This window comes from Zootermopsis nevadensis, unplaced genomic scaffold (genome assembly GCF_977971745.1).
Source record: "Zootermopsis nevadensis isolate Lab colony 2312 unplaced genomic scaffold, Znev_1.0 Znev_ptg000022l, whole genome shotgun sequence".
Lineage (NCBI taxonomy): Eukaryota > Metazoa > Arthropoda > Insecta > Blattodea > Termopsidae > Zootermopsis > Zootermopsis nevadensis.
Window position 1 is genome coordinate 14,091,082 of NW_028259154.1, and position 22,808 is coordinate 14,113,889.

The 22,808-nt window shown below is 38.7% G+C and overlaps 2 protein-coding genes across 3 annotated transcripts in view; both read right to left on the bottom strand.

Moving 5' to 3' along the window:
- CarT (Carcinine transporter) overlaps positions 1-8,597 on the bottom strand; it is a 73,873-nt gene extending 65,276 nt beyond the window's left edge. Inside the window, exon 1 of the mRNA XM_087353663.1 lies at positions 8,462-8,597. The gene's annotated coding sequence lies outside the window, so the exon portion shown is untranslated. The remainder of the gene's footprint in view (positions 1-8,461) is intronic.
- Positions 47-21,288, bottom strand: LOC147873022 (importin subunit beta-1-like). 2 transcript variants are annotated; one of them, XM_087353659.1, is made up of 15 exons: positions 20,842-21,287; positions 20,442-20,500; positions 20,134-20,316; positions 18,582-18,782; positions 16,984-17,136; positions 15,001-15,363; positions 14,358-14,529; positions 13,152-13,543; positions 12,360-12,563; positions 11,770-12,000; positions 11,216-11,323; positions 10,794-10,937; positions 9,012-9,232; positions 8,462-8,626; positions 47-2,238 (listed from the first exon to the last, which is right to left on the bottom strand). In XM_087353659.1, coding segments are annotated over exons 1-15 (2,655 nt in total). In that variant the 5' UTR covers positions 20,900-21,287; the 3' UTR covers positions 47-2,237. The 2 variants fall into 2 exon arrangements, with proteins under 2 accessions (XP_087209785.1, XP_087209784.1); XM_087353658.1 differs by lacking the exon at positions 47-2,238 and having other exon boundaries at positions 8,458-8,626; positions 20,842-21,288.
- Positions 21,289-22,808: the final 1,520 nt, after the last annotated feature.

Below are 22,808 nucleotides of genomic sequence, written 5' to 3' on the forward strand. Positions count from 1 at the left end.
ACTTGCTGGGAAAGTGTATCATGCTGGTAGAATTTAATCCTTCAAGTACTTCTAAATCTTCAAGATAATTTTTATTCATCTGCATTACAGAATTGTTTTATCACCCTATGAAAAAAAAGTGCATTGGAGTATTCCAAAACATCTTTCTCAATAACTAGGCTACAGAAAGTTGCCAACATCATATTTTTATCATTGCTTTTAGGATGCACCTTCAAATTAACAAATTAAAGTGACGGACAATAATACGTTTAGCAAGAATAACGTAACTTATATACTTGAACCTTACATAGGGTTTTTTTTCCTTAATAATCATTGGCATATAAACAAGCAGCAGTAGCAACAGGAACGGGATTCAGGTTTAAGGATTCTTTCAGCGACCACTTTAGGGAAGGTCGTGGAGACTCGCGGGAACACAGAATGGATGGGTGGGATGAAACAAGCTTGCACATTACCTCTGTCATGGCACACAACACACAACTCTCGCACAAGCATCCATAAAAAAATAACACATTCACACACACCGCCCCAAAAAGTAGAAACGATCACCAGGTTCATACAGTCTGTCATTTTTGTCGTTGGCAACTGAACTGTTTACACTTTTAACTGGCTTTAAAACACTCAAACACACTCATGCTCACAAGCATACAAGTAGCTCATTGATACAATGCAGATTACGTACTTCCATGCCGTTGGAAGGGTCGTGAACACACTTCGGCTGGCATGTGATTTATTCGCAGGCACACGCAGGGACGCAATTATCACACATCAGTCAGGAATAGATGAGGCGGTCCGAACCAAACCACTGCATCAAAGGCGGCGCTGATGGCCGCCTTGACTGGTGTTTTAAAAAATTAACTGCATCATTTACCTCACTGACCAAACTCAATGCTACAGCAGTTTTGAACGGACCTCCTCATATCACAGTTTTTCTTTCTTTCTTTCTTTTTTTTGTTCAGGTCAGTAAGTTACCTTGGATTCATATACTAGTGAAGTCACCTGAAATGAGGATTGCCACTAGTTATCACTGCGACGATCACACAACGGAATAAATCGGTGACCCCACGCACACATATACAATGTTCTTAACCTATGTTACAATACCAACAAATCTCGGAAAAGATAAATGATGCAAATCAATAAAATAAACATGTCCATAACACATGAAAAATTGGAAGAAATTTTCAACAATATCATATTCAAAAACTTGGACTAAATTCAATAACCGAAAGTTTACAAAAATATTATTATACATTATTTAATGACGTCGTTACTTTAAATCTTTAAATTTGGGAAATAAACATACAATGCTTTACTTACCCCTGAAGTCTGGCCAAGGCAGGGAACTGACCTGACCTGACCTACACAACTGGGTTATAATTTTAGTGACTGGCTCTTTGATATCTCAATTAGGTCTGAGCCAATGGAAAAAAGATCCACATCATCTTTTTATCTAAAGGCACTTCAATCATTGGAATTTAAACATCTGAAATAATACACAATTAGTACTGGTAACAGAGTGAAGTGCCTTTCTGCTTAACTGGCAAAGCACTTCAACTCTTGGTAACAAATTTGACCAGTAGGATATGTCAGTTGCACTGCAACATTATCTTCTTTTCCTCAGCTGGAAAATATTATTTTTAAAAAGTTTATAGAATTTCCTGAGCAAGAAAAAACACGTGCGCCGAACATTCAGCAGAGGAAGAAATTGACATGTGTCGAATGGGAATTTTCCTTAAGGCGGTACACCAGTTCTTTCCATTATTTATCTAAAAGTGTCGGTGAATTGGAATTTGCCTCACGCATCTTCTTCCATTCCCTCAACATACTGCCTTGCTTCGTTCATTCGCCCTGCCCGCTGGCAGTTCGGTCGTGTTGCGTCGCGTCCGTCGGTCCGAAGTCTTCATCACACACGCAGCAGTCAGCACAGCACATTCGCGCACAGCAGCATGTGCGTCCCTCCTCACACACCCAGCAGTCAGTCACTACTAAACTACACGTGCACGCTCGCTCGAACGCTCATCGATCGCACACACTTTGCTTTTTTCCAGTCACTGTGCACACTGATTTATTATTTTTTGTTTGGAATCAATCGCTCGCTCTGTTGCACTGCCTCTTTCACCCTGGACGAGCCCTCAGAGTGGAGTGGGGATTTGCAGACAACCAAAAGTAGGAATAACAATATTGAGAAAGTGTCTCATCCGATCATCTTCACCCGGCATAACAGAATATGAGTCGGATCTGCAAATGGAAGAATTTCAAATTTGAATTTTTAAGTTTTGGGGATTTATGTGAATTTAGAGATTTTTTACCATTCCACACACACCACTGATACCATTCACTACTTGCAACCAGAACCAACTTTCAGACAAACACATCAGAACCGCTGGCAGAAAAGTATTGAAGGCAAGAGCATCAACATAACTACAGACAAATATGATCACATTCCTAAGGAAAAGGCTCTGTTGTCTCAGACTACGGCTAAAAGAATTCTGACCCACTCATAAATTTCAAGACATGCTGACTTTCTGATATTTTAAGTAATGAGCTATGACCCTCCTTCCATACTAACTTGGGTACCAACCATAAAGTCTCTATCTTCAAACAATCTAGCTAGACCCTGTAGAAATAGTACTCAAGCACCATTTGTTATTAATTTAACGATGCTGTCAGTAGCCGACTACACAGCAACGGATAATAAGACAACAAAAATAAAGAACTGGAAGGGATGTGGCCCAATTGAAGGTATTATCACAACACGGAGCGTCTTCAAGTTGAAGACGGAGGAAGATATGGAATGTACTGGATAAGCTGTCCAACGCAGAAGACTGATCAGGAGTGGTCCTCTGATAATTAACTCATCATAAAAGACTAGCATGTTACAGAATGCTAACATGTTTAACAGATTCTTTGGAATGATATAAATGGAAAATAGATACAAGATTTGGGACTCCGAATGTTAGGAGTCGCTATAGGTCGCGTTAACTGAAAAACAGTATGAAGTGTATTAGTGTATCAATTGTAAGTTAGAGTTCGCCAGAGTACAGGAGGTCCAATTAGACAATGATAGCACGAACCAGCAGATGATTTTTTTTACCTATACAGGAATGCCAACCATCGCTTATGGACAGCCTTTTTATGTACGTAAGGTAACAATACCAAGAGGTCTTTGTTGTAATACTGCTGTTCTGAATGTGCCCCACCTGACCACCGAGCATTACAAACCATCATGCTAATTCAGTATAAATGACAAGCAGCTATTGAAAGTGGACTTGATATAAAGGATAAGATACTTCATTCTTAATGCACACAAACCTGCAACTACGTTACCCAAAAATGATAACATCCCTTTTTTTCAACTTACCTTACGTGTTGAAGTAATTATATTAATTTTTACAACTCAACATTTACAAATTCTAAACATAGTTTCTTTCCAAGATGGCCCTCTGCCTTATCATTCATGCTCAGACAATACATCCCTCCCTTCCGAGAGAGTTGCTCTCCATAAGGCCCCACAGTCATGCCATAATCAATTCAAAAACATAAAAGCAAGCCCCTCAACAAACAGCACTGTCACCACATGATCAGAGTCCGCCAATTAACTTATTATGTGGGGAACTTAGGCAATAAGAACCACAATTCAAATATGTCACTCTCCAGTGTCCACAATTTATTTCTGAACTACATCACCCGTAAACCCTGACGACTATTGCTCAATCCCACTTAATATGAACTTTATCATCGCGGATTATTCTAGTGACCTCAAATTTAGGGCTGCATGCGACATGCCAGGATACTCAGAACACGTCAAATTTTAACGTTTCCAGCTTCTAAGCTAATGAAATTTAACACTCTGACATACTGTTAAACATTTTATTACAATTTTTTATTTCTTTTCAAGGTAAGTTCCAAAATTTTAATTTATGACTCCCTTCGTTAGGCAACTTCTGAAGAGATATTTACATCCTAGACTTATTATCTGAGCAATTTTATTAACACAATTTACTAAACTTTAACCGAATATACTATTCCATCACATAAATTATAACTTTATACTTAATGCCGTAATGGAGGTAAAAAATGATTCTGCCCTATTGTAACTAAAGAGCTAATTGTTATATCATTAATGATAAATTTATTTAAACTCTTATTTACACTGTCTGATCAAAAGTATCCGGACACCCCTCTGTAAACGTAAACTCGATCCTAGATATCACTACGACCACCGCTGCTGCTATAAAAGGAGGCAGAGGGCTCGATGTTGTTCAGTGCTACACGATACCGACAGAATGGGTGAAGCAAGGGAGCTCAGTGACTTCGAACGTGGTATGGTTATTGATTGCCACATCAGTAGGCAAGCCGCTTTCAGTGGTGTAAAGAGTGCCGCCACTGGGCTATGGACAACTGGAGACACATGATTTGGAGTGATGAATCACGCTATACCATGTGTCAGTCTGATGGGAGGGTTTGGGTGTGGCGAATGCTAGGTGAACGCTACATGCCGGCCTGTATAGTACCCACAGTGAAATTCGGCGGAGGTGGGGTGACAGAGTGGGGGTATCTTTTTCATGGAAGGGACTTGGTCCTCTCGTAATACTACGGAGCACGTTAAAGGCGGAAGGATATAAGGGCATTTTGACCAGCTGCGTGTTGTTTATGGTAGAAGACCAGTTCGTAGATGATAACTGTGTTTCAGCATGACAATGATCCCTGCCCTAAAGCAGGGTCTGTTCGTGAGTGGTTTGTGGACAATAAGGTTCCGGAAATGGACTGGCCAGCCAAGAGCCCCAATCTCAATCCTATTGAACACCTCTGGGATGAACTAGAAAGGCGACTGCGCGCCAGACCCCAACGACCCACATCACTAACTACGCTTGCTACAGCGTTGCAGGAAGAATGGTCAGCCATTCCCCCGGCGACGTTCCAACACCTGGTAGACAGTTTCCCCTGCAGAGTTAGAGCTGTAATAAATGCCAAGGGTCGGCCCACCCCGTATTAATGTCCACTACTGGGCAGTAAATCCGAGGGACACTTAGAGGACAGTTTCGCGTAGGTATCCGGATACTTTTGATCAGGTAGTGTATATCAATAAGAAAATATGAATAGGGATCTAGCAAGTACTGCCACTACAACTGTGGTTGTAACAGAGGCTGAATCGAGGAGCAGACAGAGGGAAATCTTTATAACTTATAATATTCACTGTGAAGTATGCGTAGGGCAGTCAAAAAGTTCCCGGAATTGTGGTATACCACTGTAATGGTAGGACATATGGCAACGCTTATGTATCACCTTCAAAGTAGGATCCTTGCGAGCACACACACTTGCTCCATCGATCCTGCCATTGTTGGAAGCACCGGTGGAAGGCTTCGTTTGGAATCTTCCGGAGTTCAGCAGCCGCATTCGACACATCGCTGGTTGTGCAACAATTCCTCGCCAAGAAAAGCATTCCCGTCATCACCCAAACACCATACTCTCTGGATCTCGCTCCGAGTGACTTCCGGCTATTCCCTACTCTGAAAATGGGCCTCAAGGGGATGTGTTTCGCAACCATGGAGGACATCAAATCGAATGTGACGGTCAAACTCCGGAAGATTCCAAACAAAGCCTTCCGCTGGTGCTTCCAACAATGGCAGGATCAATGGAGCAAGTGTGTGAGCGTTCGCAAGGGTCCTACTTTGAAGGTAATTAGGTAAGCGTTGCCATATGTCCTACCATTACAGTGCTATACCACAATTCCGGGAACATTTTGACTGCCCCTCGTAGTACATATCTTAAGGTGGCGACTGACTTGTAACATTTACTCGTAATGTAACATTCGCGGCGAGCATGTTACATTACACCACAACTGGTGAGGCGCATCGAATGCTCGTTTTGAACGCTCGGCTCGACTGTGCTCGTGTGTGCTCCATTCATTTCATTCAATATGTCGGACATGGAGGTTGTGTTATCTTTGTTTCATTTAATACGCTACTGTTATCTAAAGAACTCGTGAATGCTCGTTACGACGCCGCTCGACTGACCGACTGACTTGTAATGTAACACTCAAAGGGATTTGCGAAAAAACCGACAACACGATGGAGCGCCCGCGAGCGGCTCCGTTCGCTGTCTTCACTTGTGTAATGCTCGATTGGTAACACGTTACATTACAGGCAAATGTTACAAGTCAGTCGCCACCTTTATGGAGAGGAAAAAATTTTCAACATGAAAGGAGATGCTAAATTTGAACAGCATTTTACACAGAATATATGCAGTCAGTGCGCTTCTGCAAAGTACTGGTATAACTACATGACAAACTGTCGTTTTTATTCTAATCAGACGAACCACATCAGCTACGATTTCTGAGGCAAAGGTCATATTAGATAGGGCAGAACATACCTGACCTCAGATCCTGGAAATGCATCTGGGAAATATGTTATGAACTCTCCACATAGCAATAACTGCAGATGCCCCCAGGCCTGGCACATCAAAAGTGAAAGTGCATCAACAAAAATAATACCTACACACACAGTGCTGACTAAACTATTGTACTTGTCTGCACAAAGATTACAAAGCATCCTTTTATCATCTGCAGCAAGGTCTTTTAAAGTCTTTCATTATTGCTGCTGTCCACGCCATTTAACAGATTGGACTGGGTTGGTGGAAGCTTAGTACGACACATTCCACACATGCTCTGTTCAGTACTACCAACCAAAATAACATTTATCCACCGTAGGTACAATACAAGCAGTGTGAATGTGTAACAATGTAGTGAATCATGCTTCGGAGAACAAACCAAACTAACGAGCTCTGCCAAGATCACAACTAACGCAATAACGGCAACATATCTTCCTGCTTATTTTCAAAACCACAAATTTATCTAAAATAATATCAAATCCAAAATCTTCATACTGTAACCCCCCTCTGAAATTTCCTCTCTAACATTACATTAATTTGGTTACCATGACTGAATCATTTGCTTATACCTGAATTGTTTGTAGATCCCTAACAATATAAATGAAGATTATTAATTATGAAGCTTGTTATAGCATCACATTCTCCGTCCTCCCTGTCACTTCAACAAATGCTCTCAGTGCACTATTCTAAAATGCCCTTGATTGAAGTCTGTCATTAGATTAACAGACGCAAGTTTCACATCCAAACTAAACAAGACAGAAATTTATATTTCGCATATTTAATTTTTTTTTGTTTCTATATAGAGATAAAAAGCAAAGCTGTCCCATTACGCAATGTGGAGGCACCTGAAGGGGTACAGCTCCTACTCATTCTTGACCTCAAAACTAGATGGGGGTGAGTGGTCAGCATCATGCCCAGGTCATGCTCTAATCCCAGAGAAAGTCTCCAGTACCCAATGCACAGGAAGCTGGGTGGGCCTCAGAGTCTAAAAGAAAAATCCTTTGCCCCTGCCTGGGACTGAACCCTGGCCCGTCCAGTCCGTAGTCAAACACTGACTAAGCTACCCCAAATCCCTAGACAGGAGGTAGAATATCCTAAACTGAATGTTAACATGTGTAATGGTGATAATTTGGATAGGCTGAGTCCTACTAATGTTGGTAGCGTGGCTTGGAATGGAGCAAGGCAAGATCACAAGGATGCTGTCGTCGGCTTAAACATACTCAGCTGATATGATATTTCTTCCAGTGAAGCTGCAGCGTGTTCCCTAAGATTATACACCATTTATTTCTAACACAAAGTACTACAGAAATTACGTTCCTACTCAGGCTAGTTCACTTTATTTCAACAACACACTGGTTACGTAAATTTTGAAGATGTATCATTCTACCCATACCATACTCGGAGTCATCGTCTCAGCACTTACCTGTTATCAGTAGCCGGAACAGCTGCCCCTTGCCCATGGCTTCGGTGACCTCCTTGTATCCTCAGAGTTCCGGCGGTTCTGACAGTGATCTATCTCCCACTTCCCTTGTCAACTTTTTCGTTCGCGTTTTCCCATACTTCTGCTGACTGCCTAATGGCTACGTCAGCATTTCCGGTTAATTTTTCTTTCTCATCCCCTTAGAGAAAGGTGAGCTAGACTTGCTACTTTACTCAATGCCAGGAAATGACATCAACACATCCCTACATTCAAATGTCTACTATACTTAATTCTATGTAACTTCAAATCTCTACATTCCTAATTTACCATACAGTAACTAAAATTAATTCACTACACATGCATTCCTTAATTTCATCTGCTCTTCGTTTCTCAAAGTTAATTCCGAAGTATTTAATAGACTTAAAAGTGTGTGAAAAGCCAATGTGATAAACAGGCCTATAAACAATAAAACACGTGACTTATTCTTTCATTCCATGCATATGCCCCTCAGCTAAATTTTAATAAGCCGCATTTCAGCGCCAAAAGAACGATTCATTAAAACATTCGCAAAATATTCCGACCAAACCTAAAATGTTGAAGTTTCTGCACACCTAATCACAATCCTACTGAATTTTCAAACAAATCACTTACCAGCTGGAGGTGGCCGTCTTGAGCTTGCGGACCTCCTTTGTAGCCCACGTGGCCAGCGTCTTCGTCTTTGACACTCGAGAACGTCTTCCTTGGGACAGCAATTCATTTATGGGCTCCACATCTAGTAACGGCAGCATCTTAGCACCAAATGCAGTGCACAAATCACTAAAACATGAAGACAGTAATAGTACTTAGGATACACACATTCATTATCAAAGTAACGTTTCCTCCAACCACGTGACATAATCCAGAACTAAATTTCCTGTCACAGTTCACTGCTGCTAAGTTGCCTTACTGACAAAAGCAAACGTAGAAATCTTCATACTCACCGTTGTGAAAACCTCAAATCTTACATTAACAAAATTACTTCCTTGCTACAATAAAGTTCTCATTATAGACTTTGCTTCTTCCATTACAATTAGAACATAAAAAATATTTTGCAATTACCATTTTCGATTACGCGGTGTCCTGATTTAACCAGAATCTGCGTGTAATAAATAAAGACAAACCTGATATTATATTCAACAGCTAATAAATACCAATAACTCACCCTACGAGGCCAGCAGAAGCCGCCACATTACTATCCGAGTGATCAGAATCCTGGGCTACAAATGTAACGAACTGCACAATGAATGTGACATGGGGTTCCAGCAACTGTATATCTGGAGTGGGCGCAGTTCCGTCACCTTTCAATCCCTGCACGATACCAGTATATGCCTCCAACACGCCTTCACGCAGCTCATTCAGATAGTCGACCATGTCGTAATCAGTCTGTTAACATAATTCATTATTAAAATCTACGCACGCTGCTCCAATTAAAGCTCGGAAAAGTGTACGAACTAGATCAGACGGCAAATTAGATTTAACCTTGCAAACAAATTACTCTTTACCATAAGAAGCTGGAACCAATTACCTCCAGGCATGCTAGAGTCTTTCCCCTGTAAATTAAGCACCTGTAGAAAGAGGGTCAAAAAAGTAGTTACAAGCAAAGGGTTATTAAGTGGGGATTAGATGGTGATAAGGGAAGTGAAGTGTCTTAGTCTCAAAGTGATGAAGTGCTTCAGTTCTTTGGGATAAAAGTTTCATGTACTGAGGTCTGACTTTATATTCTACTCTAAAGTATTGTGATTAATTAATGGATGTGTGTTTTTGTATTGTGTGTATGTGTGTCCGTGTAAGGTGGAATGTTTTTGTAGAGGGTGGATGTCTAGTTATGTGTGTAGGGTGTTCTATGAAGTGTACTTGTTTGTATTATATGTATTTTGTTGTAATTGTGTAGTGAAAGAACCACTACCACCAGGTGAAAACAAAATTGCAGTAAATAAATAATAATAATAATAATTTACCAGTATCAATATAAAACAATCACAATTTAGTGGATTAAAGCAAAGGAAGAAATTCTTCTACAGTGAAACCTCGATGCATCGTTTTCGGCGGGGGTCTGAAATAAAAACGATAGATGCGGGAACGATAGATAGAGGTTTCACTGTAATAAACAAGAATTTTAGACTTTCTAATACGAAGGGACTCGTCCATAAAACAACAGTTACTGAGAACTGCTAAAGAAAGGTTTCTATAAAGAATTAGCTCAGAACAAAGTTACGCAATGCGTATCCATCAATTTTTGGAACAAAAGCAATGAATTAAATGACATGGAAGAAAAAGACAACAGCAATAACAAGCCATTGGCAGTTCCAAAATGACAATTGTTTCGATGTGCTTGTCCATCGAGATATTCTGTCAATAATTATCAGTTTTCAGAACAAAAGTAACATTTAGACTTTACTAAGTAATTAGTAAATATTGCTGACAGAACTTGGAAGAGGAATAGACTGTTTCCCCTTTATGAAACCATTAAAATGAATTTCTTACATTTTTCTACATTAAACTGTTTGCTTAACATTTCAGTCTGGGCATCAGCACAGTGAATCTATGAATCGGTGTAAAATTCTGCCATGTAACACACCTCTCCTTGTCGTAGTGGTGGGGCTTGAGTACCTCAGTGACCCCAAGAGCTATGCTGGCGGTAGCATAGGTACTGGTAGGGCCTCCCTAGGGAGAGGTCAGACTAAGACAGGTACCCTGGTCCTGCAGGTTGGGGGTTGGTCGCAAAGCAAACAACCTTCCACTGTACAAAGGACTGAACGGAAGAGGAGAAGTGAGGAGGCCGTGAACCGGAGAGCCATAGAACAAGGAGAACACACCTCTGAATCACTACCCATATTAGTGTCCACTGTTTTTGTTTAATATGATACATAAAACATTAGTCCCACCCCATTCACCTTTCAATACAGAAACAAATTCAATATGAGCTACTGCAACTCTCACTCACCCGATCTACTTGAGCTTGTGAAGCTTGAACCAACGTCTGCAGAACAACATCCAAATATTTCTTAAACGCTGGACCAATACTCAGAGCAATATCTCCAAATACAGAGAGTATCTGAGGCTTCACTGACCGATGAACTGTGTTATCCTAGAAAACAAACATCTCAAATGATTTTGTTATACATCATGAGATTTTATGTTTTACTGAAAGATTACGGCAAGAGTTACTACAAAATATGAAACAGGCAGAATTGCAAGTTATTTCAGTAATGATTTCTGAAGCGACATCTCACTATCTAACTCGGAAATGCGCACTAAAGAGAATAATTACCTGTCCATCTATAAACATTTGTTTATTGCCTAAATAATTGTTCCTAGTAACATGTTACAGCATGAAATAAGTCACATTAAACTAAAAACACTCACACCAAGGTTTGCAAGAAGCAGTGTCATTATCTCATCGCAAAAAGGAAGAACTTTATTCTTCAAAGCTCGACAGATATCTCCCGTCAATCCCACTGCAGCACCACACACCTGGAAAACATGTTTAAACAACTCTGTTAAAACAGAATTTAAACAAATTGACCTGACAGCTACCCATCCAATTATGTACGAAGGAAGCTGCATAAAGAGGAGATGTATAATCTGTACTGTTCACCAAATGTGATTAAAGTTTAAAATGAGTGAGGAATGTTAACGCAAATGGGGAGATGAGAAATGCATTAAAGATTTTACTTATGAAAAAACTGAATGGAAGAAATTACCTGAGACTCCCAGAACTTTAGTTTTTCTAAATTATTCAACTTGACTTTCTACCACAGACTTCCGTCAAACATTTGGTACCTTTAATACATTTTCAAAAGCTTAAGTTTGAGAGCAGAGCTCGCAAAATTTGCTAGGCTCAGGCACAGATTTAAAATTAATAACCTCACGTATCTACAAACAAAATAAATATTATGAGAATGAATTTACATGCGTACCTGATATTCAGCATGGTTCTGAAGACCAAGACAAAGGAACGGTTTAAATGCCTCCATGTACTTCATGAATCCCTCTCCCAACACTTCTACTAGTGTCGACACAGCCATTAATGCGTCTTCCTGGACACCGCCTGCCTTACATGAATTGGAATTGAACATCTGAAGAAGCGCAGTCATGATAGCATCTGATATTTGGGGAGCATCTTCTGCAGTTACCTTCCTCAGCACACTCTGCAATATTGACACCAACATGTTTAACAAAACTGACAATCATATATTACTCAAGCAAACACAGAATAACAGATTCTATTACACAAAATTCAACATCTGAACTTGTCTGCAACAGAAGGCCTGTTTCATCAGCATTTTTAATGAACTACCGTGGCATTTCAACAGAGTGTCAAAGTATCTTCGCTCATAACCTTGTGAACTTTGAGTTGATAAGAAAGGGTGACTGTGGCCCCACGTATGGAAAACTTTCAGAATCTCTAATATCAGATAAGGGAAACATCACACTAAAAGGAATAACTATAGGTGGAGCTGCATTCTTAATCTCTGCAGTAGATGAAGGCAAATGGTCACTGTCTCACCTGCAAAGTTGCACAGAGGAGGCTCTGCAAGTCGTTGTACTGCGCTCGGTCACTGTGGCTCTGAATGTGCGTTTCCATCTGCAGCACCTGTTGCAGTCGCTCCAAAATAACCATTGTGGTCTTCTGCACAGTTACGTAGCAGTCTCGTGGAGAGTTCTTTACCATTTCCATCAAAGCTTCGTACGCTGCTGATCGCAGATTAGCCTGTGCATAAGCGATGCACAAATAATACATTCTTTCCCATGTCAGTTACTCTTAATCTATGCCACATTATGAAATATTCCATTAAAGAACATAAAAGCCTTAACCCAACTTTCCTGGTCCTAAAACCGTGTACAAAGTTTCGTGAATCTACACCTTACGCTATTAAAAACTATTTCCTCAGCAGAATACAATTACGTATTATTTGGATCAGGATGATGTCAATGCCATTTTGAGGTTAGAACGTATTACCATTTCAACGCGCATGTAATACGCTATTAATTTAATTTAATTTTGACTGACAGTACAGAATGGCCTACACTGTTAAAGATTTCAATGATTTCCAGTCATAACGTTAAACAATAATGAAAAAAGAAAATGGCATCTGTTTCGTAAAATTTTAAAGAGAGTATGATGCTGAGTAAAATGATGAATAAGTGACATGCTCCAGAAAACTGCACTTCTTATACTAAAGACAAATAAACATGTGCAAGACCATTGTAAGTCACGAGCATGCCTGGTTCTAAAGTTATGTTACCACTTACATCCGCAAGCTAATATCTTACTTCCAACATGAAACCCAAGTCATACCTGTGCTCCATCTGGTCTGTCTGTTGTTTCAAGCAGTCTCTGCACAATAAACTCAAAGTATTCCGATAAGCAGTATGTGTCTGGCTGTGCCTCATCCTCGTTTCCTTCTGCCTGCTCATAGCTTGCCTCTGCCAAGCCAGTAAATGCCCAACACACATTTGCCGCAACTCTGGGTTCCGACTTCAATCCAGCGACTAGACTCTCCAAAAGTGGTTTCAAATACGTCTCATTAATAGCTGCGTCAGGGATAATCTCGCACACACGGCCAAATGTCCAAGCTGCCGTATCCCTCACTACAACGCTAGTGTCATACATGGCCTCTATTAGTGTTGGCATTGCCTGTTCTACAAGTGGTTTCAAGGTACCCACATCCAATCCACCAAGAATCGATCCTGAAAAGAACCACTGACGTTCAGTACACGCCATAAGTGCCAGACAAATGCCTGCAATTAGAATTATATGGATATGCGTTAAGAATTGAGGAGGGAGACTGGGAACTTCGGTGGAAAAACCTCTTCAAAAACAGCCAGTTGGAAGACGGAGAAGGGACGGATTACATTTAGATGGATATTACGGAAGCAGGTACATTTATTAATTTATGGTTTATTTGATGACACTTGCAGAAGATTAGATTATATAGAATGAAATTTTATATAGCGATTAATGAAATATGAAGGATATAGATACAATGTGAGTGCATAGTAATTTATGTACATTTAAGTAAAATTTATATTTCACCATGTACAATTGTCATTTATGAATTAAGTACTGTTAATGGCACCTGCACCTTGTCGTGGTGGTGGGGCTCGAGTACCTCAGTGACCCCAAGAGCTACGCTGGCGGTAGCATAGCTTCTGGTAGGGTCTCCCTAGCCAGATTGGTCGAGGGGGAGAGGTCACACTAAGACAGGTACACTGGTCCTCCAGGTTGGGGGTTGGTCGCAAGGCTAACAACCTTGCACCGTAAAAAGGAAGATGTTTCAAAACCTCGATCAAAGCCTCGGACAGACGGACCTAACAGAGGACCAAATGGAAGAGGAGAATTGAGGAGGCCGTGGACCGAACACGGACCAGAGAGCCATCGAAGAAGAAGAAGAAGTGACAGAAGAGGTTTTTTAGTCACTGGCCCCAAAGGGAAAATTATTCTTGGCCAAAGGAAAGAAAACGGATGGACCACCATACTCTACGCCATACAAATACATCTTACCAAAAGCCATGAGGGCAGCATCCCTGAACCTCCAATCGGCACTTTTGATGTTGTCTTTGACAAAGGGGAGAACAAATGGCACAATATTATCTTCGCAGCATGTAGCCAGCAGCATGAGACATACACCTGCTGCTTTACTGGGGTTCCAATCATCCTCATCATCATATTCCTCCTGAAAAGTGAAATGAAACATCAAAGAAATACAAATATCAGAGTGTGAGCTGTAACGTTTGGATTGGAAAACTTTATTGCGGCTACAAACTCCAAGCAAAATTCAAGAGAGAAAATATGTATCAGAATGGATATTTGCCATTTCAATATTTATGTATGAGCCTCACATAAAGTATAGATGTAATAATGAATTAAGATGAACTAAAATTACATTTCCACAACAGATTTGTGTAAATCCCCAGAATCAAATTTCATTCAATTACATTCGGATACTTAGGAAATAAAGCCCAGGAACAGATGTAAATTCACCTACATTGCGTCATTCCATACATTCTATGCAAAGAATGCAGAGTAAGAAGAAACTACAACAAGTATGACCATGTTAATTTGAAGAGGAAAAGTAAAGTTCAAATTTTGATTAATGAACTGATTAACACTCTGATATTCTACCATATTAATATTCTCAACTAACCTGCTTTGTAAGTTTCTGCACTAAAACAGGAACAAGAAACTGTAGTGCTCCTTTTGCATAGAACCTAGAAGTCCTTTGAGGTGGCCGTCCCGCTTCCGCTGCTTCACTGTCCTCTATGGCCAAGTCCACTTCTTCATCACTCACGTTGGACCAGAATTCAATGCCTTGTAACGCAACTTCATCAATATCCGATTTCATAGCTTCCAAGGTGATGGGAAATAATGCCTGCCCCATGTATGTTTCCATGTATTGGTAATACAGAGACATAATCTTTACCAGACATTGTAGTGCCGCGACTCGAACCTGCGTGTCTGAAGACTGCGTAGCTTCACAAACTACCTCCATTATATAGTTACGTTCAGACTGACAAAGAAAACATACAAATATAATGCATTATAAATGCTGACACTCATCAGTAATTACTTTAAGTACCTAATTTTCCTGAAAGTTTAATTACTGCAGATACAATTCTTATTACTGCAGCAGATAGGCTACTGTTGAAAAACAAATTACAATACACTGCACAGCCTCAAGAATGAATTTTCTTCAGATTTCACTAAACATTTACCACATTAAAAATGTTGCAAAGAAAAGTTTTTGTTCTTAATGAGATATCCTCAGAGTAGCATATGATATGGCAAGTTTGTTAAGGACCAAGTTAGAATTTGTCCCCAACGCGGTGCCTGCCAAGGCATTTTTTGGGTGCCCACATTGTTATGGAAAGAGGTTATACTGAATAATGAAGGCAGTTCAACCACGAACATTATGAAATCAAAACACAGATCTCGACTTACTGATGCCCATCTTGGCGATTGTTTGCGAGCAGCGACATCATCCTACACCCCCAACTTTGAGAGACTGGCCGATGAAATGCAGCGTCAAACATCGCACTAACTTCCAACTTGAATAATAATTGTATTTATAAAACTACGTATTTTTGATTGCATGGTTTCTTGTATCATTAAACGTTGTGTTGTTTCGCGTATTATTTGGTGTCCAGAAAAGAAAATTTTGCTTTGTTAATTGGTTGGTGCCCGCCACGATCTCATAAGCTCTCAAATGTGCCCGTAGGCACAAAAAGGTTGGTGACCACTGATGTACACAAATGCGTTACTTCATGAAGATACCATCAGGAGACACTTCCATAAAATGTTGTTACCAAGAGCGTGTAGACCTATTACAAAGATGACTGACAAAAGGAGACTGTACATAAACCTAAGAGCACAAACCACTTTGTTCTTAGCTTAAAAAAGTACAGTGGCAATGCAGAGATGTCTAAGTTCTCATTTTCGGATGCGGTGGGCACTTTCTCGACAGTCCCAGTAAAATACTTTGGTTATGAAGCAAAAATATCCTCATCAACAAAACAAGCAGTTGCAGAATTAGCAATATGAGATGATCTCTCTAATGAATCCTACAATTAAATATGATCACGTGCCTACACAAAATAAGCGTAATGTACAAAACTTACCGCACATGATCAACAGAGACTAGGGCTTGCTGTATGAAAGAGCCATACTGCATAAAATGTCTTTTGAATGAGGCATATTTCTACCTGGACAGAATAGTACCAAAGTTTTACTTCTGGGCTATGGAAAATCTGCATGTGTTTAACAAGAAACTGCCGCTGAGATTACAATATGGGCTGCCATATAAAGCCATGGGCCATCTCCAAGGCTTGATGTTTGTTTGAATGTTTGGGGACTATTTCGTGCATCAACCTTGCATTTTGCCATACACCAAATTATAAGCAATTTGATTAAATCAGCAAAGTCTAATATCAGTTTTAGTAGAGTTAATATGAACAAAAACTAAATCATTCAGATAGCTTTTAATGTATACTTCCAATATAACACTTCACTTAAATCTTTCAGATGAAACATGCACAAATTAAAATTAATTTTATGCACTTCATGAAAGGAACAAAATAAAAAGCAAACCAGAATACAATTAATGTTGAAACTGTCGTACAAGCAAACATACCTCTTTATCAAAATTTGCTCTAGTAAATTCAAGGGAATTGAGGAGGGCGGTTGTCGCAGCTAACCGAACGTGGTTGCTCGGCTCATTCTGACGCATTCCGTGAATAATAGCAGTCAATATCTGATTTGATTGTGCAATTAACACTTCATGTTCCTGTAAATAAAAATTAGACATTTTGAAATCAGCTTTCTTAAAATACAGCGTCCACTTTTAAAAGTATTCTATGCATAACTCTTCAGCGTGGATACACAGGTAACCCTCGACTTACGCCGGAGATGCGTTCCTGGATGAACCAGTGTAAATTGAAACTCTTTCATCATGTAAATCAATGGGAAGTCAATGACATGCGCTCCCAGCACACAAACATTGACGAGTAATATAATGGCATTATATTTAAAGCTCTGAAATAATGTAAATAAAATAAAGGGTATTTAAAAAATATATTTTATACAGATTTCAGTCTTCTGGGTTGATGCGCTGTGTAGTCTGGGCGATGTTAACCGACGTTTCACAGGTCACACTGCCTCCGTCATCAGGGCGATGAATATACACTTACAATCGGCAATTCGTTCATCCCTGCGATTCTTTCATGTGATTGATGTGTACAGTCATCTCTGCTGTTATACAATAGTTGCATTCATGTAAGACGCCGACCTATAGAAAATCGCGTAGTAAAAATAACCCCGGTATTTCCGCTGAGATTAAATTAGCCCTTTGAAAGGTTAAAGCACCAGGAATGAAATTGCATAAGAGCAAACTCGCATATGCAAAAGTTTGCATTTCACAAACAGCTTTTACCGATTCATCGATTTCATTGGAGCAAATTCACCTTAACGAAACATACGTAATTGAAGAGATGACTGTATTTATAATTTTTATTCAAAATCAGCGATGTAAGAATTACGATTTAGTATAAGAAGCAGTACGAGTTACGTTGTAAAACGTTATAAATAATAGTAAAATATTTTTTTTCCACTTTTTGACTTCCTGGTTTCAAAATCGGCGCAAATCGAGGGCTACCTGTATTCTACATAGCAGCTGCAGCCCATAACTGAACATGTTATCAGCTGATTAATTTATTAACCACATTATAAAAACTTACAACTGATGGAAGATGAGAATCAAGACCATTCACAGAACCATGTGACCCATATTCTCATATCCCATTCCATAAATTTTGCATTTCTTTATCAACAAAATACTGTACAGTATCTACCATCTTTTGGCAAGGGTTTGGAACCATTTGTACAAATATTCCCACAAGCAGCCAGTGATGCCACTAAAATCAAGCACACTTCCATTTTACAAACTTCCAAAAGGATACAGACTCATCGTAACGTACAAAATGCATCAACAATTGGTTCTAACATATTAATATTTTGTGACTGCTCTCCTAGAAAGTGTTTGGAAGTACGCTACACAAAACTCAGAAACAAAAGGATAAAGCACTAATCAAATATCGAAAATCTTCAGAAATATTTTCTTATCACATGAAATATCTCATATAACAAAGGCGATGGTCTCGTTTGGTGAAATTAGTACATACCAACACAGTAAAGGGTATACATAAACTGGCATACTCAATAGATGCAACTTACAATATCCTGACAGATGTAGCCCATCCCTTCCAGCGTCGCTTCCTTCATCATCTCTGTACTTGTTGGGTCGATGACATTGTTCACCATCACACCTATGAGTTCTGGCCACTGGCCAACAGGAAGCTCTGCTACCGCTACATACGCTACACATTGCGCCGCTGAACTTGGTCTGTTATTCTCGGTACCAAGAGCAGCTAGGATCTAGTTAAAAAAAACACCCGATATCATCCAAGTACGTCAGGTTTTACAATTAAAAGTGTCGACAATTTAACATGATATTCAACACATAAAGTAATGCAGAATGATCAGGTTATTCTGTAGGGCTTCATGTATGTCACACAAGTCAAATGTTAACTGTCAAATATTTTATAAATTTCATCCAATTAAACATAAATGTGGTTGTAAATTAATAATGCAACAACCTAACGTCAAATTGCCTGGTAGAATCTGACATGTTATAGAGTAAGAAACCTCTGTTCACCTTTACAGCTAGATAAAATTATTCTGCCTTATTAAAAACTTTTCAATGGGCTGTGTAATATTTACCATTCTCATGTCAATAACAGCTATAACCTGCAACCTTCTTTCTCTCTCGACGAGTGGCAAAGTCGCCGATGTATTACTAAATATAAGCAAGTTTAGTCACAGAAAACAAGTTCAAATTAAAGAATTTTTGTCCTTTGAACATTGAGTTCTTTTGGAGGACCACACAGTTTGTAGTGCTGAGGAATACATGAAACAGCAAATGGAAACTTACACACAAAAGTTGGCAAGAATGACAAGAGGATGTGAAATAAGCCACAAAGTACAAATCTTAAAGACAACTACAATTCAAAATACTACAAAAATTCCATCTAAAATGAAGGTTACACATGAAGTATACAAACGTTAGCTATGTCCACACATATAAGGTTATTAAACATAAAAAACCTTATAAATAATATTTAAACACCAGGAATTCACCAGCAGAGTAAAAGGAGTGTGTATTAATTAAGTAACTTCTTAATTTATGTAGGATTTGAGGTTTTCATGGTGGCGGGTCTGAAGATTGCCGGGAGCTGGATGGAGAGAGGAAGGGAGCACTGGCCAGGGCCGGATGTGCCCTGAAAAGGGGGGGCAGGCACTCTGGTGTGTTGTGTGCCATACTGTGAAATCATATAAAGAAATTCTTGAATAACCAATTGGTACTCCGTGACTTCTCAGCATGTACATTCTAAAAGGGTATACTCACATTTAAGAAATACAGTTATTTTGAATCTGATTACTTTCTTTTGGCAATTGCTCAGATTTGCTTTTCCTTAAGAATGGCCCTCACTGTAAGTTACTGCTATATCAAAGGGGTCACATAAAAAAGTACCATGATCTGCATTTGACCCATAAGAAATTCGTTGCTTACCCTAAGTCAGACCATTTTTCAAACATAAGATCAATACAACTACCCTAATACTAAAGTATGAGATAGATTTATTGAATGGTTTGAACACAAAACTCGCCATAACACCAACAAATTGTTTATATAAAAATTTATAATAGTAATATGATATAAAATTACATTTTTCTTCACGTAAGCTCTGGTTTCCTCTGGAAAGGCAAGCCAGCGTTGCTGATATTGTGTTTTAATAGCAGGATCTTTGGATGTAAGCGTATTCTTGAGCTGGAGTCCTGCTGCCATCCGTGCCACTGGACTATTACCACCATGGTAAAGAATGTCTGACAACGTCTTCACAAATTCTGGCTGTACATAAATAGGAAAACAAGGGTTAACAATCATGCCTGTATATCCTAAGAATCGAATGCTTGTATTCATTACAGAAAACGTGTTTGCAATGATGTTAAGTTATTGAGGTAATTTATACATACCAAGTTAGTTTGTGCCGCTTGTTCCAAATAAATTTGGGCTGCCTCCAATTCATTCTTATCTATAAAGATTTCAAACACAAACTGTTTCAACATTCATTACAAATAGCACAATAAACTTGCACAATTCGTAAAACAGCAAATATCAAGAGTCCACCATATTGTAGGTTATGTGAAGGAATATTTAGAATGTATATTGATTTAACTGGGATATTTGCACGCCCAACAGAACGACCTAGCATAATATTCATCATATTTCAATTAGGAAAAGTTCACATTAAGTTTCTGAAAAATATCCAAACTTATTTGCGTTTCATAAGAGGCCATGAGACATCAGTAACGAATTTTGTCTCGCAAACAATGACTGAACTTTGAATTAATTGTGCATGTTTTACAGACATACCTGGTGAAACAGTCTTTTCTAATATTTGAATAAGTTGTAGAGTAGTTCCTGCATTCATTGTGGTCGCAATCGGCGCTATATTGTCAACACTTTATAAATACTTTATATGAGTAATATTCTTCGCTTCTTCTGCCGGCATTCACCCACATGTACAATGTACCACTGCGCAGTAATACCACACTGTTACAAAATACGAAGAAATAACGTGTGCAATTTAATTAATGAATTACGACAATTTTATATACTTTTAATTATATCGTGCACATTTATAAACTAAAATCTGTCTCCTATAAATAACTACGTATTAATACACCATGAACTATATTCTGTTATACATTATGGTCTCTGGGTTATGGAAAATTTCGCGCCAACCTCCACCAACCTCTGTACAAGATTATCTGACTTTCAATAGATGGAGCATTTATCTCAGAGAAACACTTTATGATACTAAAGGCTAGGCGGGATCGGTACAACGCTTGATAGGTATGGGTGCGGTACTGGGCGAGTTCAAGAATTGTGATCAGTAGATGTTGCTTCGAAATTGTGACCTAAAAGCGGATGGGAGTTCAAATGTGTTTGACAATAACATGCGAGTCATGTGGTATTGTCCGTAATGTCCACTGAAAAATTAACCAAATATATAAATAAAATAATTTTCTCATGGCCATGGAGTTATGGAGTTTGATATTCAATATTTAATTTTGATCAGAAAGCATGGAAATTTCAAATATATGTTGCACCAGAAGATAACAAAAATAACGGCAACACATTTATGACTTACTATCGAAGTCATAAAAGTGACCCTTTGGTTTCCTATTAATGTGCTGAAAGAGAATATAAAATAGTGAATTAAGTCTACTCATATACCTAAGTTTATATATTTTTCATTCAATAGGCCCATACCTACTTAAGATCATATTTTTTAATTTCATTTACTTTATATTACATATTTCCCTGATTATCATAGTACCCAGAAGTGGAAAATGTATCAACTGATACTGGCTACTTTTCAGTCTAGGGAATGGAGAAAATAATGTATTACACAACTTTATGATTTGTGTTCTACACCAAGAAAGTCTGTTGTTAGGGTACCTGAATCTGGGTTACTGATAGGCTACACTTACAGTTCAGGTTGTAGAAGTAACAAATTCACATCAAATTTAGCGGTGAGATTTCTTGAAAAGCTAAAAATAAGACAGATGAGAGAATTAAGTAATCCAAATTGGACACTTCTTTTCTGACATCTCAAGACTCCATATTCAAGGTGTTGTGACTAGTTTGATAGCTATCTTTCTTTGAACGACATACAGAATCATGTGTTTACACATTTAACCAATGGAACATAGGGCCTAAACTTCTACAGAGGGGCATGAATGTTTGTTTCTTGTGTTATATTAATTGTAGGGTCCCTTGCACTGGGCTGATCCCTCACTTATGGGGGCTTACTGTTATATAAAAGTTGTATGATTTATGATGCACTTTGTCAGGCTTGTTCATAATGTGTGTATTCTATTACATTCAGTGATATTGCTAAAAATTCAAGGTTCTGGATAAAAGAACAAATGTTTGAACAACTTGCGTATTGTATGTTGTCACACTGTGTAGCACACAGTGCAACAACCCAGACCACCAATATTCACAGCACCATGAAAACCTCAAATTTTACAACTTAATATAAATTATATTTCCTTAAATATGATTTTTTAATTATTAAACAATGTACAAGAACCAAATTGTTTGTATAGCTAGTATGTCAATACACAGGAAAGTTTCATATTGTGATGTTGGGAAAATTTCAGAACTAATACCAGTAATATTTTCCTTTATTCATCATAATACTGAGGTAAGTAATTAAAAAAGTAAATAATACAGAAGTTGTTCTTCATTACTTTTATAATTCTGCTATTTTTCCTGTCTGAAATAACAAATAAATAAATAATTTGAGATACGTAATTTATTTGTCCATA